Source organism: Dermacentor albipictus, chromosome 8 (genome assembly GCF_038994185.2).
Source record: "Dermacentor albipictus isolate Rhodes 1998 colony chromosome 8, USDA_Dalb.pri_finalv2, whole genome shotgun sequence".
Classification (NCBI taxonomy): domain Eukaryota; kingdom Metazoa; phylum Arthropoda; class Arachnida; order Ixodida; family Ixodidae; genus Dermacentor; species Dermacentor albipictus.
In genome coordinates this window covers 28,174,348-28,192,058 of record NC_091828.1, presented here as the reverse complement: position 1 = coordinate 28,192,058, position 17,711 = coordinate 28,174,348, and the positions used below count along the sequence as shown (strand labels likewise).

Below are 17,711 nucleotides of genomic sequence, written 5' to 3'. Positions count from 1 at the left end.
GATCTTCACCCAATAAAAATGGTACTCTTCTTGACCACGCTTTAAGCAATATCACACCAATACCACGTGCAGGCGTCATTGATGTGCTTATCACTGATCATCTCCCTGTACTTGTAACTTTCGCTGCAAAACTACCCTACTATAACACATGCTATTTTAGTTCTAGGTTAAATCTGGACAACTCTATCAATACAATTAATGATACTGACTGGACTTCCATTGAGAATTTGCGTGATCCTGAAACAGCACTAGAGAATTTGTGCTCCTTGTTTCTTAAAGCTGTGTATGCAAACACTAAAACTGTGAAATGAAGGAAAATATTTAAATTTCCACATAATCCCTGTTAACAAAAGGTTTGTTAACTAGCACGCAAAAGAAAGATAATCTATATAGGAAAACTAAAAAAATAGCCATTCAATGTGGGTCTAAAACTTAGCAATAAAAAACATACTACTCTGTTAAATAACTTTCTAAAGAAATCTAAGCGACTTTATTATGAAAAAGAATTTTGTAAGAAAGGTAACTCCAAGAAAAAATTGAAACTTTTCAATTACTTTTTAAATAGACTGCAGGTTAGTAGAATAATTGATAAAATAAATGATAAACAACAAACCTACACCGTGGCATCTAGCACTGCTAACTCGTTTCATAATTACTTCTATGTGGCATACAACAATAGGACTGTAGCTTCATCGTATCCTATTATGCGTTGTAACCACACATTTTTTCTCTTTCTTGTCACTCCTGACGAAGTGTGGTCTACAATGCTAAATTTAAAGAACTCTAGCATTGGGCTAGATATTTCTGCTTATCACTTAAAGCTCACTGCTTCATATATTACGGAAGTATTAGACAATATAATTAATCGCATATTTAAATGTGGTACATTTCCAAGCTCCCTTAAGAAGACCAAGTTGATCCTGGTGCATAAAAAAGGTGACATTACAGAAGTCCTAAGCTATCGCCCTATCTCTATTCTGTCATCAATTAGCAAAATTATTGAACAATTATTTCTGAAACGTATTAACAAGTATCTGGACAAATTTATGTTGCTAAAGCCTTGCCAATTTGGTTTCTGTGGAGGTAGTTCAACCAATTTAGATTTACTATCAGAAATCGATTTCTTAAAGTCTTCCATCGACAAAGGCGATTTCGTTGGTTCTGTATTTCTTGATTTTACTAAAGCCTTTAACACCGTTAATCACAATATTGCATTTACTAAACTGGAATCATTGGGTATAACTGGACCACCGTTCTCTTATTTAAAAATTGCTTACTTGATCGCGAACAATCGGTCTGCATAGGTGGCATTTATTCAAATGTTCAGGTCATTAACGAATACCGCAGGGCTCAATACTTGGGCCTTTATTGCTTTGTATCTAATGATTTACCTTATTGCATTATTCTTCCTAACGTTGTCCTTTACACAGATAATACCACCATTTCCATGTCACACAAATCGTTAACAACGCTAATCACTAAGCTGAACAACGAATTGACCAAAGTTATTTAATGGTGTTCCTTAAACAGCCTAATTTTGAACCCACTTAAAACTCAGTTCGTGATCTTTAAAACATCTCAAAAGATTCTCCCTTATCTACCGCAAGTGTCTATGGGCTATCGTTTAATCCCAGCGGCCGATTGTGTAACTTAACCTGGCATAATGCCTCCATAGAGCCTGTAAGGCATTTTAAATAAAAATAAACAAATAAAATTAGACCCTAACTTGAAGTCTAATAATCTTATTGCTTATGTTATGCAATGAACTGCTTTTGGTATGAGAGCTCTCATTAAATCTCGTCTATTTTTTTCTGTTCACGCTATATTATCTTTATACTTTGCATTCATACATTGTCACATCACATATGGCATTACTTCATGGGGAAATACGTATAGCTGTCACCTTTCAGCCATACAGCACATTCAAACTCAGTCCATTCGTTTTATTACCAACAGTTGTTTTTACTCCAATGCTGCTCCGATCCTTCAGGCTAACTTCATTCTTACAATATCTGGCTTGTTTAAATTCCATTAAATTTAATTAAATTGCTGCAGTAGCTGTGCGGTGCTTGGAAAATGGAGGAACTACCTTTATAACGAAATGGAGGGCATGGGTGGCACGTGCAACACTCGAATGGCAGCAACTTAGATTGCAGTCGCCACGTTTTCAACATTGCGCATGTGGAGTCTGAGAAATTGAATGAGGCACTGTAAAATGTGCGAAACTTTGATTGCTGTTCTACATTAGTTCTACGGAGTTGGTGGCAGTGCAGTAGACAATCCCGAATAATTGAGCGGGACTGAAAAATTAGTAGGTGAATTAGTTTCCTCAATATCGATTCTTTTTCTGCTACTTTGTCTGCTTCATGATAAGATTATGGGCCCTTGAATGTTAACCTCTTAGCATTTGTAAATACAGTCGACTCTCGTTTACAACAGAGCCTGACAATCCGACAAAAAACGTCCGTTTAATCCGAAGTCCATAATATTCGAAACGCTACACTTCCGAAGCTTTCGTCGCAATGTCTAACAACTTTATTGCACAAGTGACAAACGTCCAAAGTAAAAAACAAACAAAGAAGTCGCAGTTTCGCCTGAAAGGTGAAGTGTCGATGGCAATAGCAAATTAAGCAAGATAAGCACGGCAGCAGCAGCAAGCGAATTTACCTTCGTGCTGTCTCTTGCTTCAACACGAATAAAATGTTGAAAGCCCAGCGCATACGAAGCTACCGGCACTGGGTGCACTTTGTCCACACTGCAGATCGCTTTCAAGATACAGCGGCCGCACCGTAAGCAGCAGCCATCGTAGTGTAACACGGCCTCTCTCGCCTAGTCCCCACCCCGCCTTCCTCACTCACGCGCACAATAATGACTTACGATTATGCAAAAAATTGCCGCTAATTTCGTACACTGTAGCCGATAGTCTGTTGTAGCACGGTCTATTCAAAACGAACTTTTTTGCATTAATAAAATAGCTAGAACTAACTAATGCTGAAATATGGTCTGTTATATCCCAAAGTCCATTGTACGCAGGTGCATTGTAATGAACGTAGACTGTATAAATGGATGCAAACGTCCCAGTAGCATGCTTAGATTCTCGTACACACAGAGCTTCTTGGTCTACATGATGGAGGAAGGAAAGCACAGGAAAGGCCCCGGCCAGCATAGACGTATTCGAGAATGTGTGGCGGAAGTCACATGCTGTTTATCGCAAAGGACCAGTGGGACTGGTACCTCAAACATCAACGTTGTCATAGCAACCACGCTCCTGAAGCTCTCGCTGCTGCTCTAGGCTTCTGAAAAGTGAGGTAGGTGTTTTTCGGCCCGTGCAGTCTAGTGTAGTGTAGAGCAGTGTAGTGTGTAAGCTTGAAAGTTGTGTTTTGGGTCTGAGTGTGAGTTGTCAGTAAGCAACAGACACACTCAAGTAATCATGGCATGCGTCTTAGTTGTCTTCAACGTGCCACGGAAAAGCACAGGAGCACGTCTGCTTCACTAAAGCTGTTACAGAAGCTTCATAGGCTCTGTTCTGACGCTTGTCAGCGGCACACACTACCGGCAGCTCGTAGCAATGCAAGTTCAAAGCTCCCGCCTATCTGCTTCGGCGAGCTGATTGGAGGCGCAATGGGAGATGGCACACCAACATGGCTGCATTTCCGGCTTCAAAAACGTGACGTCAAGGCCTCTCCTATTTTGTTTCTTCCCTACATGGTCTACATGTTTTGCATATGCGCAGCCTCTGAAAAGTGTTACTTTGGTTACAGAGCAGTATCACTTTGGAGCAGATTTCCGTGACTCTGGTGACTTATGTTATAAGTGGTCCACCCTCTAATACATCTGCCCCATAGACAGCCTTAACAACGGTTAAGCTAGCTACGGTTACAGCGACTATGGTTACTGCTACAGTTGCCGACTGATTTTTCAGACTCCAAAACTTGGACATGCTCGATTATTCAGTCTGCTTCGTGGCACTGCCATTCTCCCCATATACCATAATGTATAACAACTGCCGAAAGTTTGGACACCTTGCAATCTCCTGTCTGATTTTTCAGACACTCCTTGAGCCAACGTGATCGAGAGCACTTGCACCATGCACCGACTCTCACCGGTGCATGGTTCGACTTGCTGAAAGCCATTTTTGTTTTGAACAGAGCCTCCTTGCTGCCCCACAAAGTGGCACCACTGCAAGTCCCCACTCATCATAATTTTTGCCTGGTTCGATAGAGTGGCTACAGCAGTACCGGTCTCAGCTTAGTAAGACATGTCAAGGCAATCCAGTAGCCGATTTCTGCGTTCACGACGCTGCGAGTAGGCCACGTTTTTCGTTTGTGCGACTGGTGTCAGCGTGACGGCATGGTGGTGTTTGCTTTGTGTGTTGTGTCAAGGTTGCGGTGATCCAATGCAGCATACGGAAACATTGCGTTAAGTGTCTAATAGTGCCAACGGTGCCCGCACAGACTGCACTGCCAGTAAGAGGGTGCCAAGAAGCCTAGGATTTGTCGCCTTCCGATGTGCTCCCTATTGACGCCGAAAATGTTCTGCCGAGACCTGTACAGTGGTTGCATTGCGATTCCGGACATCGTCTCATTTGACAGTTTCACAGATGCTGTCACTGCTGTACTGACATGCGCAGAACTCGATGACGGTGAGATCATTCGTCAGGTTTCTGCTGCACCACCAGACGACGACTCCGAGTCCGAAGATGACACACCATGTGCTACGCTGCCGTCGCATGCGGAGGTTGTACAAGCAGTGACGGTGCTTTCAGCTGCCTAGAGTGACCGTACAACACTCTCCGAGATTCAGGCTTATCTGATTGCGCGTAAACGGAACAACATGCAACGGCGCATTCACGATTTCTTCAAGCATACTGCGGAGCCTGAATAAGTGCGTGGAAATAAGGGATTTCCTTTTTTTTTTTCTTAATCTGCTTTTTTGGACACTTGTTTATTCGGACATTTCCGCAGTCCCCGTGAGGTCCGAATAAACGGTCGGCGATTGTAGTTACATGGCAGATGTAACCATAGTTAGTCACCAAAGCATAACGTGGGAATTATGGAAACTGATGATTCCACGCACCCATATGCGCACCATGAGCCCAGAGTAGAGCATAAAGTGCTTGCATGGCTTCTTCCAATGCGGGGTGTCGGGTGGCATCCTGCCAGTGCCACGACATCCCCCCACCCCTTCGCAGTGGTTACAGACGTAGAAAATCATGTTGCCGCAGAGCTCCGAGCCTATGGACTCAAACAAAAAACACAACATGGGCATTGAAATCGGCATAGCCAGCGAGCACCCAAGATGAGAAGACTGTGAGCAACGACAAAGCAAGGGCCCCAGGTAAACATGTCATTCCCATCCTTTGTCACGTCTCGCCTCTGTTCGCTGCACGAGCCCGGCAAACGTCTTAGTTGTAACTAGCCTGCTTCGAAGCGAATCCTCTATAGCGACAAATGTTGTTGTGCTGGTTATTCAGCAGTGTGTTGTTGTGTTTCTGCTTGTCCTGGTACCTCCAAAGCCCAGCCCTACAAGGCGAGCAATAGGGAGTTGGCCATAAAGGCCAAGTCTTACACACGAAGGCAGCTTGACAGAACCCCCCTCTACAATGGTTATCACAAACCGAGCTTTGCAACCAGTTTCCCTTCACAAACAGAGAACCAAACAAGATGACAGGTTCCATAGCAGTTGTAAGTCAATTGTAAAACCAAAGGCACATTAACTAACCAGATGTGACCACACAATCCTTAATTAGTGTTGGGAAGATCCAGAGGCACACTAAATTTAGAAAATCAGCCACAAACAAGAGCGAAACAGCCAGCAAATTCAATCTCAAACAATGCATTGACTTGGCTGTTCTACTGGCTTCAACAAGCCACGGTTCAAAGACTGATTTTGAATTCTGTGTAGTGGTGAAGAACACGCAACTTAAGTACCATTTCACACTATCATTCATGGAATTCATAATTAATTGTTGCACAAATTCACAACTTAAAAATATTTTATTACAGTAAGTTAAATTTGTAGCAAACTTGCTCATATGATTACCATGTGATCATGCTCCTTTACCTAACCAAGCCTGCATAGCAACAGCAAACCAACTTTGACGAAATCATAGTTAAGCCTAATTGTGGTAAAGGCTGCCCATGTGACAGGGGTTATGTGACCCCTTGTTTTGGCATTACAGTGATACCTCGTTAAACTGTAGCTGGAGGGAGTTCAGAAAAAGTATGTACTAAACGGTAGTACTTAGCCAAAATAGCCAGAGATCGTCCACTTACCTGTCAAAAAAGGAACTCAGAGAGAGTGCGATGAAAGGGAAAAAAAAACATGCAGTATTTCTTCACTTCGCGCGACAAAAGTATTATTTTCATTTGATGTCGCGGCGGCCTAACAGCGATGACCGCAGCCTCAAACTTGCTGAAGCTGCGAGCCAGCTTTTCAGCCAGCCCCCTCTTCTCGGCAAACACTCGCATGGCAGATTCCTTGTTGGCATTGCATATTCTCCATGCACGGGCGCGGTAGCGTTGCAGGTGTCGCGGCACACCCTTTTCATTTCGGGGTGCTGTTCTCGTCGTGACTATTGCATTCATGCGGCTGACATAAAGTGGAGCTTCTGCCACTGTCAAGCCTGAATCGCCCGTGCTGTCGCTTTCCGTGTCGCCCTCATCACTGTCGCTAGGTGACACTTCGGTAACAACAGAGACAACGATGGCGAAAAGTCAAACCTCATAGCCGACATCTCTTTGCGGTTGCAGCAGCACTGCCGACGAACTGCTTCGCGTTCCAATTGCCACACACCGTAGTAAACAGTAGATCCTTGTCGCATGCCAGCGCCTACTTCTTCGTGTCACATTCGATAGCACGAACAATGTCTAATTTTTTTTTTCTATGCTGAGCACCCAGCGTCTTCTTTATCCGAGCTTCGGCAATAATGCGGCCACAACTCTCTCTGGCATGGCACCAAAATGATATTGATGTTGATGGGGCTTCACGTGCAAACGTGCAGGGTGCTTGGATGCCGTTGTTCTGATCTCAGAGTCTTGTTGTTCTGCCGGACGATCCGATGGAGACGACGCACCGCCGTGTTTGCGCGATGAAAAGTGGAAACACTACGCGTTAACCGATACGTACGCAATAAGCTGGAACGGTTTATGCAGATACAAAACACATTATGTTCAATGGCCGCTGAGTCGAGGATTTGACTTTACTACTATTAAAATGAAACTACTGTTTAAGCGGGTATGTTTTAACGAGGTTTTACTGTACCGGTAAGTACTGAAAAAAACACAGGAGGCTACGGCTAATGAAACAAGCAGAACCATCTCCAGAACCATTATTGAAAGTGCTCAGCTCAATTAAAATCCCCACCACGTACAAACCCAACCAACTCACTTTGGCAACCAGGCGTTCGTTGGTGCTTTTCGGTTGGACACGCGTAAAAACAAGCGCGGGCATGATGACACAGATGAGTGTGCCGATGGTGGATCCCGTCAGGCCCAGCACAATCTCGATGTTGGGCACCAGGCAAGCCGTGACTAGGGTGGCTCCCACCAACAGTACTGTCAGCATGCGGAACTGCCCATCAGGGATGTAGTCGTACGAAGGGTCGTGGAACTTGCTGCCCTGCGGAGAAGAAAAAACACCTGTCAGGCCAGGCCCTTATGTGTTTTCCCTCATTTGCCTGATTGAGTGATTGACGCGGTTTAACATCCCAAATTGGAACAGGAGCTATGAAAGACGATTCCCGAGTGCAACTGCCAGGCTTCTGTTAACGGGCACATAAACATAGGTACAGTGCCATTTTTGCTGTCTGCCTCCATAGGAATGCCACTACGATGGCTGCCTATTGAATGCACGACTTTATATTTGGCAGCAGAACACCAAAGCTACTGCAATATATATTACCTGATTATCCAATATGCCACTGGTCAAAATGTATTGCTGAGCTAGTTGGTTCATTAGGCTACGACAATATGCCACAGAACAGTGACCTTTAGATAACTGCATGTGTATTATGACTGTCTCACTCCCAACATGCTCTACACACAAGTGCAAAAAAGTGGTACACATCTCATGAAATAAAAAGATGATGCCGACACTAAGTGTGCAGCAGCATAATTAAATGGATTACTTTGGAGAATGTGGTGTTAGTTGCAGCCCAGACTGACTTCAGACATCATACATCCCACTAGGACATATCAATAATATGATGCAATGCAAGACAGTTTGGCAACACAAATGTTCCCAAGTTAGCGCAAGTCGTCATCATGATCATCGTCATCATGATCATCGTCATCATCAGCATCCTCATATTTTTTATGTCGACTGCCGGATGAAGGCCTCTTTCAGCGATCTCCAGTTAGCCCTACCTGCACTAGCTGATATTAAGTTGGGCCTGCAAATTTTCTAACTTTATTACACCATCCAATTCTCTGCCGTACTCAACTGCGCCTTCCTTCCCTTGGCACCCTTATAGTCATAGTTAACAAATGGCAAAAATTCCAGTCTCTGTTAATGTCAAAGTGGCAAGTAACTTCTTTTGGATCTTGAACATCTGGAATTCGAACAGACACATTAGAACCTTGCTGACACGATCCCATTTCTTACGATTCCCTTGTGCCAACATTTGCAATCAAGAACGTAGAACTGGCTCAATACAGTTACGCTTCTTTTTTACCAGCCGATACGTTCCAGGAAAACACAATATTTCAGCACCAACACTCATTAGATCTATACTGTAGAAAGATGGACATTTGGGAGAGTTGGTATTGGTTGAACATCTTGAAGGGGCAGCGCAATATGACGAAGACAGAAGGCACTGTGTGTTCATGTGTGTTCCTGCCTTCTGTCTTTATAATATTGCGCTGCCTCTTCAAGATACTCATTAGATCACCAAACTGCGATTGTACGTGTTTTCCGGCTGCTAGATCCCATGTCAAGAAGAAAAGGCACGAGGCAAGCGCGATCGAGAACAGCAGCCTCCCACTGAAGCAGCTTCCTTCTAGAACTCCCCTGCCCACGTCATATGAAAACACCGGCATGCACTCAGCCTCCTATACCAGTAGCAGTAAATCTCCTCGTGAGTCGTCACATGCTGCATTCACAGCTATCACTGGCAACCCTGTTGCGACAAGCATCTTCACCTACCTGTTAAAAACTCTAATCGGTGTCTCAGCCCCTGTTGTGCCACTGCAAGAGCACTGCACACTTTTAATAGGCCATAACTCAAATGCACTGCTACTCCCTGCTGCAAGCGGAGGGAAGTGAATGTTACGTTTCGTTCTGGTGGCATCACATTCTGGTGTGGCTCACGAGCACAGTATTGTTTAGGTTTCCTGTCGCTGTTTTAAAACACTGCACAAGAGGAAAAGAACAATGCGCGTCTTGGGTCGCTTGGGCGGCACCAGCTCGATGCACATCGACGTCTCGTGCTGCAATGATTCGTGTCATGTGAGCACGTTATAACTTCCCATAAGAATGCCCCGTGTCAAGAAGCTTCTGACCAAGGCCGAATTCGACGAAAGCGAACATAAACTTGCCAAAGCCGCAAAAACATCACTCATCTTGGGTCGCTCTTGCACCACCAGCTCGGCATGCGTCGACGTCTCGTGCTGCAACCATACACGCAACACTTTGCATTACGTGGATGTTAACTGCAGTCGAGTCTGGCAAATTTTCTAACAACTTCAGATTGTGAATTTTTCCAGCGAATACTTTTTTCACACATTTCTTTCCTGAACAAATGAGCGAGGTTCTGCTGTACTGCCAGTGCCATCTTCTAGGACATTTGATGACAAGATAAATAATTGCACTGATGGTAAAAACAATATTCTCAAGCACTGGCATTACTACCTACCACAATTCACCCAGAGTAATAGTACAAACTTTATTAACATTAACTGAAATAACAAATATGCCATTATCATGTTGCATTTGCGATTGTCAAAATGAAGACACAAGATGTGATGGAATTCAATGAGATGTATGTTGCCAACTATGTTGACTAATACCACCAGCCATGAATTAAAAAATTGGAGGACGCTTAAGCTTCGCCTTCAAGAGTGGAACGCGATAGCGTTACCGCACCCCGTTCACACCGCCCACTCAAACGATCTACGCGAGCCAAACGTCGCGATCGGCACGGACAACCAGGCCGCGACACGCCATGAAGGCGGACGCGATCATGGGGCGAGTGGCACACCATGCGTCGGGGTAGCGCCATACATTGCGAGGAGGGGGTCTTCTGTGTTTGCCGCGACATGGCTCCACGTGTGCACAGAGCGCAGAAGAAATGTAGCGGAAACGTACTTCGCTACTCGTGTAACTGCGACTTCTGTAATTTACATGCTCATAATTACCGATATACACCGCAATATAACTTTCTATGCCGCATTCACTAGAGGTGCTTTTGTCCCGCCTTGAACCATCAAACTCGCGACTGAGTGGTATCTCCATCTCACACTCCAGAGACCATGGTTCGATAACCACCCAGCCCATCTTGCAAGTTGTTTTTTATTTATGAAGTGCTTTCTGGGATTTATCGCTCACGGCTAACGCCGCCGACGCCGGCTTTTCTTCAACACGAGCTCCTTAACGCTGTCGCGTTAAAAAGACCCAATATTTCACAGGAGGCATGGCTCACAAGGGCGAAAAATGTGCCTCATCTGGTCAATGCACTGACTCGTAACCAAAGCCAATTGCAATCTAGATCGCAATAGATACTTAGCACCACGGATTGCCCTATTGTCTAAATAAATGAGATGAATAGGCAGAACTGAAGGGCTGAATTTATCGCTAGTAACAGCCATATACATCATCATATATCATCATCACCATCATCATCATCATCATCATTCTGTTTTATGTCCCCTGCAGGACGAAGGCCTCTCCCTGCAATCTCTAATTACCCCTGTGCTGCGCCAACCGATTGCAACTAGTGCCAGTGAATTTACTAATTTTATTGCTCCACCTAGTCTTCTGCCATCCTCGACTGCGTTTCCCATCTCTTGGCACCCATTCTGTAACCCTAAAGGTCCAACGGTTGTCTAACCGGCACATTGCATGACCTGCCCAGCTCCATCTTTTCTCGGTGTCAATTAGAATATTGTCTATACCCGTTTGCTCTCTGATTCAGATCACTCTCTTTCTGTCTCTTAACATTATGCCTAGCAATCTTCGTTCGATCACTCTTTGCACTGTCCTTAACTTGATCTCAAGCTTCTTTGTCCGTCTCCCCCCATAGTTTAGCACTGTTAAAATGCACTGATTGTACACCTTACTTTTCAATGATAATGGTAAGCTTCCTATCAGGAGCTGACAATGTCTGCCATATGCAATCCAACCAATTTTTATTCTTCTATGAATTTCCTTGTCATGATCAGGGTTCCCTGTTATTAGTTGACCTAGGTAAACGTACTCCTTCACAGATTCTAGAGCATTACTGGCAATCCTGAATCCTTGTTCCCTTGCCTGGCTATTCATCATTACCTTTTTCTTCTGCATATTAATCTTCAACCCCACTCTCACACTCTCCCTTTTAAGGTCCTCAATCATTTACTGTAACTCGTCTGCATTGTTGCTGAATAGAACAATGTCATCGGCAAACCGAAGGTTGCCGAGATATTTGTCGTTGATCCTTGCTCCTTAGCCTTCTCAGTTTAACAGCTCCAATACTTCCAAGCACGCAGTGAATAGCATTGGAGAGATTGTCTCCCTGTCTGACTCCTTTCTTTATAGGTATCTTCCTGCTTTTCTTGTGTAGAATTAAGGTAGCTGTGGACCCTCTGTAGATATTTTCCAAGGTATTTACGTAAGCATTCTGTACTCCCTGATTATGGAATGCCTCTATGAATAGTGGTATCTCTACTGAATCAAATGCTTTTTCGTAATCTATGAAAGCCATATAGAGAGGCTTATTGTACTCTGCGGATTTCTCGATAACCTGAATTGTGACATGGATGTGATCCATTGTAGAGTATCCTTTCTTGAGGCCAGCCTGTTCCATTGGTTGAATAAAATCCAGTGTTGCCCTTATTCTATTGGAGATTATTTCTGTAAAATATTATCTTTCCTCACCGCTATCACCCTAACAAAGCGAAATGCATTTTGTGTCAGTCATCAACTTTCACTCAATCCTTTGTACCATGCACTATCATCGATTGGAATGATTTACCCTCATACATGGCCATGGAAACTGACATAGCCAAATTTAAGGAAACAATTTGCACTACTGTGACGCGCTGTTAAAGATATTGTGTTTTCTTATTAAGTGTGTTTCCCTGATGTTTTTATGTACGTTGCTTTTTTTTGGTTTCTTGGTTCGATATGATAACTACACTGCCTTGTTGAGCAGAAAAAAAAGAAAAGAAAATGTCTTGTAAATGTTTTTCTTTTTATGTATGCTGTACCTGAATGTACACTTGTTTTTTTTCTTGTAGCCCCCCCTCCACCCTTCCCCTATGTAATATCCTCCTTCGAGGGCCTTTAGGGGTATTGTAAATATATAAATAAATAAATTTAATACTGGGAGTAAGTTAATGGATCTATAATTTTTCGATTCTTTAACGCCGCCCTTTTTGTGGATTAGTATAAAGGTTGCATTCTTCCAGTTTTCTGGGACCCTTGCAATCGAAAGACACTCCATATAAAGAGCCGCCAGTTTTCCAAACATTATGTCTCCTCCATTTTTGATTAAATCGACTGTTATTCCATCTCCTGCTGCTATTTCTTATTTCATGTCTTGCAAGGCCCTTCTGACCTCATCGCTAGTTATAGGAGGAGCTTCTATATCCACTTATTAAGTTTGATTACGACTGCAGCCACCCTCTCACTAATGCTGTAGAATTCGTCAATGTTGCCCGCTTTGTCCTTATGAATTAGAAATCCTACCTCATATTGCTTCTTATCTGGGAGACCTCTATAGCAGAGGACATGGCCATTATTCAGCAATGTACAAGCCTCACCAGTTCTAATCTCACTAAGGCCGATGATATCCAAACCCATGTCTGATAGTTCCTCAAAGAGCCCTGCTAAGCTAGCCTCACTTGACAGAGTTCGGCAATTAAAGGTTGACAGGGTCAGTTTCCATTGGCAGCGTGTCTGGACCCAGAGATTCTTGGCACCCTCTGCTGCGTTACAGGTCTGACTACTGCCTTGGTCAGGTGCTCCACAGCTGCTGGGGGCTGAGGGCCATGGGTTAATTGTAGGAAACATTTGGGAGGCAGTGGCCAAATACTGCACCAGGGAGGCCAATTCTTGTTCTGGTGAGGGAGTGTCTTTGTTGAAGCTTAGTGGGCCTTTCTAATTTGGTTGCACCTGGATCAGTATAGCCCCACTAACTCTCAGCATCTTTGGCCGGTGTTAGGCATCACGCCAAGCCTGCAGATGTAGTGCACTAGGGGAGGTGAATTTCAAGCTCACTATTGCCAAATTAAAAAAAAAAACGCACTTATAGAAGGATTCGAACTTCCGGCTATGGCAACCGAGCATTTGACATAGCTGAGTCAGGCAATCTCGTAGGCAGCGAGGCTGCCTTAACGCCGACAATTACAGTCCAGAGGGCCCTACGTGCCTAAAAACTTCCTTGATTCATCCGTGATAAATGTGTTTTCCTGATCGTGGTGAGTAACACAATATAGAATGACTTCTAAATGGTTCTGGCCCTGTAGTTCCAGAATCTCACGTGCGCAGGCTGCCGAGAACTCGACTAGGCAAACCCTGCAGGCGTACCGACGACCTTTCACAGTTGAGAATACATGCTTGTGATCGACAGGAGTACAAACAGACACCTGCGAAAATGAATATATGTACATATATATACACATACGCATATATACGCTGAAACTTTCACTCTCGAACAAATAGTAAGACTCCGCCATCGGATTCTCGGCGACACAAAGCTCATACCGCTACTCGCATTGAAAATAATAATGATGTGCAAGATGCACTCGCTTCGATCCCAAAAAGGGGGGCATCTCAGTAAGCACATATCAGCAGCGCACTTCGGAAATTTCTGCGACCAATTTTGTAAACCTTACGTACCTAAAAACTTCTTTGATTTATCCACGACAGATATGTTTTCCTGATTGCGATGGGTAACTCAATATCGAAGGATTTCTAAATGGTACTGCCCTTGTAGTTCCGGAACCCCACGTGTGGAGGCGGCCGTGAACTCGACTAGGCAAACCATAGAGGCATACCAACGACCTTTCACCGTTGCGAATGCAGGCTTGTGATCTACAGGAGTAGAACAGAAACCCGCGGAAATGAATGTAAGTGCAAATGTAGAAGAAATGGACGCAAACAACGACGTCTTCTTTTTCCTTTTTTTTACTTGATGAAAATTGGTATTTGAACATTGCAACTGTTACCGTTACGTTATTATTATTTTTTTTCGTTATACTGCAAACCTTCTCATCACTTTTTTTCTTTTCCTTTAGTGCTACAATCTTTTAAATATTGGGGGGGGGGGGGGGTCTCTCAGTAGAAAGTCAGCGCGAGGCATGTTGATAGAGTCAGTTTAAGTCTATTTAGTATATCTCAAATACCTCAAAACATGCTTAAGTTATCCGCAGTACACGTTTCGCTGCATGTCGCAGTTGGCACGGCATAATATTTCTCAATGGTTCTATCAGCGTGGTTTCGGAGTCTCCCGTATGCAAGCGGCCATGAACGCGGCTAGATACACTATATATTTTCGGCGAATTTGAACAGCACTCAAAGGTAGTGTGGGAAAAAGAAGAAAATAAGAAAATGAGAAAAAAAAAGCTTTCAGCGCTTACCGCAAATTCTCTATTTGCGTATGGAGGGATGTACCCAATCAATTTACGGTCTTGGCTGCCTGTCTCATGCATCGGAGAAGTCTTTCCAAACGAGACAGAACTGGTACTGATGCACCACGCAAGGCTGAAACGCCGGACTGTGACTTTCGCTCAAAGGCAAACTCTCAGTGACGAGACGGGCCGCCAAACAATAGTTTTGACCTGCGCGTCTGAGCCTCCTTTTCCTTCAATGTCTCATTGCCTTTCATTATCTCAGCGGAAGCTCGCACAAGAAGATGCGACAAGATGACAGATGCAACAACCCCATCTACAAGTTGTGGCATAGAAAAAGCATGCAGACAAGCAGGAATTAAGAGATGCAAATGGTGCAGTGCAGACACAGAAACATGCTTCGAGCTCACCCTGAATCATATCGCACTCGCACCTAACGAAAAGTACACTAAATGCCAATGTTAAGGCAGACTGATTTTATAGTTTGCTTTGCGCAACAGTAAAAGTGTCAATGTTGTAGAGAGCAAACAAAAACATCCAAGAGAAATTTTTGAAAAAAAAAAACGTTTTACAGATTTGCATAATGCAGAACCATTACAATTCGTTGAAAGTAGGAATCAGTTCACCTAATGCTCTGCACCAGGGCAACTTGGTGCGGAGCATTCCGAATTCCGAATGACACTTTCCTTTCCAGTGTAGCAGCACACCACTGAAGCGACACTCAGTGCCTCTTAACAGTTTCTTAAAGTGACAGTAAATTTGCCCATCTGACTTGCGTGCAAGCTGTTCTTATTTCTCACTATGTTGTGCAGGCTTTCTTACTTCCCCCAAATGCCCAATTTTTTCTGCTGGCAGTGTTGTGGAGATTAATGCGTGAAGAATTTCTCAGCCAAACAATGAGAGATACGTGAATTACAGAAGTAAAATGAGTGGCCAAGTTGCACTCTTGCACGCAGACCTTGCCACAGCCTCATCAAGATGGTGAATCTTGGACTAGAATTGCAGACAAGTAGGGCGCTGCCTTTTTGGAGTTTTTATTTATGCAGCAAATATTGTAGATTATCAGAGCTTTTCATCTTCTTTTATACTGTTGTCTGCCTTTTAGTTTCACCTTTACCCCTAAAATGGACTCGTTCGCAAGAAAAAAGAAAAACTGATTACATCCGCAAGAGCATTTTCATATTTACATTTGCCATTTAGATTTAGAATGGCAGACAGGACAACAAACAGTTCTGTCGAGACAGGTTTATTGCCATGCAATTTACTACAACATATACGCTAATGTTGAAATCGATAATTGTTGTATGCTCTTTTCAATTAATATGCAGAATGAAACACTGAGAATGGCCTTTCAACATTCGCACTGGACACAAGAAAAGCCAGATTCAGCATAGGGCTTGAATGAACAGGCCACTCTCTGGCATTCACTTGCCAGAAAACTGCGGATCAACAATTTTTTTTTCAACAGCACAGCGATCGCTCTGCAGGGGGACAAATGAGGGGAGGAGGGAAGGGGCTGACCCCCCTCCCTCCGAAGTTTCCTTTGGCTATACTTATCTTGGTTAGGACTACTTAGATGTGTGAGAAAGCCTGCCAACAAAATTTTGCACGTTGCCTATCACTTCACTATAGCCTGTACAGCCACTCGTAACAGTATTGATCAACACTTTTTGAGACAACCGAACTCCGTTTTCACTGCACATTTCATTTAGTAGTGTGCAGTGGACAGCTAAGTTCACTATCACTCAATAGTCTTAAGCGAGGGCATCATCTGGAAAGAAAACTGGCCATTGCCTTGCTACGTCATGTTTTGCCTGAAAATATGCACTGAGCGGCACTAAATTATCAGTTTCCAAGAACTGACTGCCTGAAAGACTACAACCAGCTAAGTGTGTGTTGTGCAATTTGACTGCTGCGTGATCCAAACTTACTTACGAATCTCTCTTTGAGGTACAATTAAGAAATGTTACACATTCATGGTTAAGTGGGTTTCAGGCAAATAACGGAGTGTCCTATTGTGATAATTCTATTATATAGGACATGACACGGCTAACACTTGCGTCACGTCTTGTCCCCAGTTGAGTATCTGTGTGCTTCATTACACCGTGCTGCCATCTCAGTAGCATATACTTACAGACAAACTTGGCAACCTTGTTTCCGGGTGTTGACCTTGCAAGGCATGCTCAAGGGTGCAAAGTGCGATGTGATCAATGCTGTTCTGTTATGATGAATGCCAACTGACTGACTTGGTAAACTCTCGTATGCAATGTCGTTCTCTCAACTAACTTTCTGGTGTAAAAGGCTTACGGATTGGCTCAACACATTTGTTCTACTGCAGTAGAGTTCTCGCAAGTGACATTTTAGTTGCAAAGCCTGATCTGATCAATGGTACTCTGCCGTCACAAAGGCTTGTAGACTCAGTTGACAACTTGGCTCTTCCGTAGGTGTTCTCACAGGCAACTTTCTGGTGCTAAACGGTGCGATCTGTGTGCTGCAGTGAGCAACATGGGCAGCCCACACAGACAGCGTCGCGGCTACTACTCACTCGACGAGCCCAACACTTGCCTGTTCCCCCAGAGCGACCGTGGCCAAGAGATTTTCGTGCTCTGGGGCACAGGGGCTCAGACATGTACGAGAGCTGTTGGCCTGCACAGGATGACGATGCTGGGCATTATTAGGAGGCTGCAAATGCGATATCGTGTTTTGTGGGAAATTATATTGCAATGAGATGCCGCGAGCTTCGCTATTAATCCTAGAGTGCATTCTGAGTAATGACAAGTATGAAAAAAAAAAAAGAGGGGGGCGGGGGGAGCACTTAAAGGGCCCTTAAAGTTCCTTTTACCATAATATTTCTCCGGACGAGACAGTACAATTTACAGAAGGACTGAATGATTAGTGTTATATGTTTTTGTAAATAATGGGGTATGTACTCTCAGCACTCAT

At 43.8% G+C, this 17,711-nt stretch overlaps 1 protein-coding gene across 4 annotated transcripts in view; it reads right to left on the bottom strand.

Annotated features, from left to right (window-relative positions):
* LOC135905247 (putative sodium-coupled neutral amino acid transporter 10) overlaps positions 1 to 17,711 on the bottom strand; it is a 111,990-nt gene that overhangs the window by 43,815 nt on the left and 50,464 nt on the right. The window contains exons 9-11 of one of the 4 annotated variants that reach the window (XM_065436255.1): positions 17,334 to 17,414; positions 9,537 to 9,608; positions 7,390 to 7,620 (exon numbers count right to left, since the gene is read on the bottom strand). In XM_065436255.1, coding sequence (XP_065292327.1) covers positions 7,390 to 7,620; positions 9,537 to 9,608; positions 17,334 to 17,414 — 384 coding nt within the window. The remainder of the gene's footprint in view (positions 1 to 7,389; positions 7,621 to 9,536; positions 9,609 to 17,333; positions 17,415 to 17,711) is intronic. The other 3 variants (XM_065436256.1, XM_065436257.1, XM_065436258.1) reach the window with 3 other exon arrangements.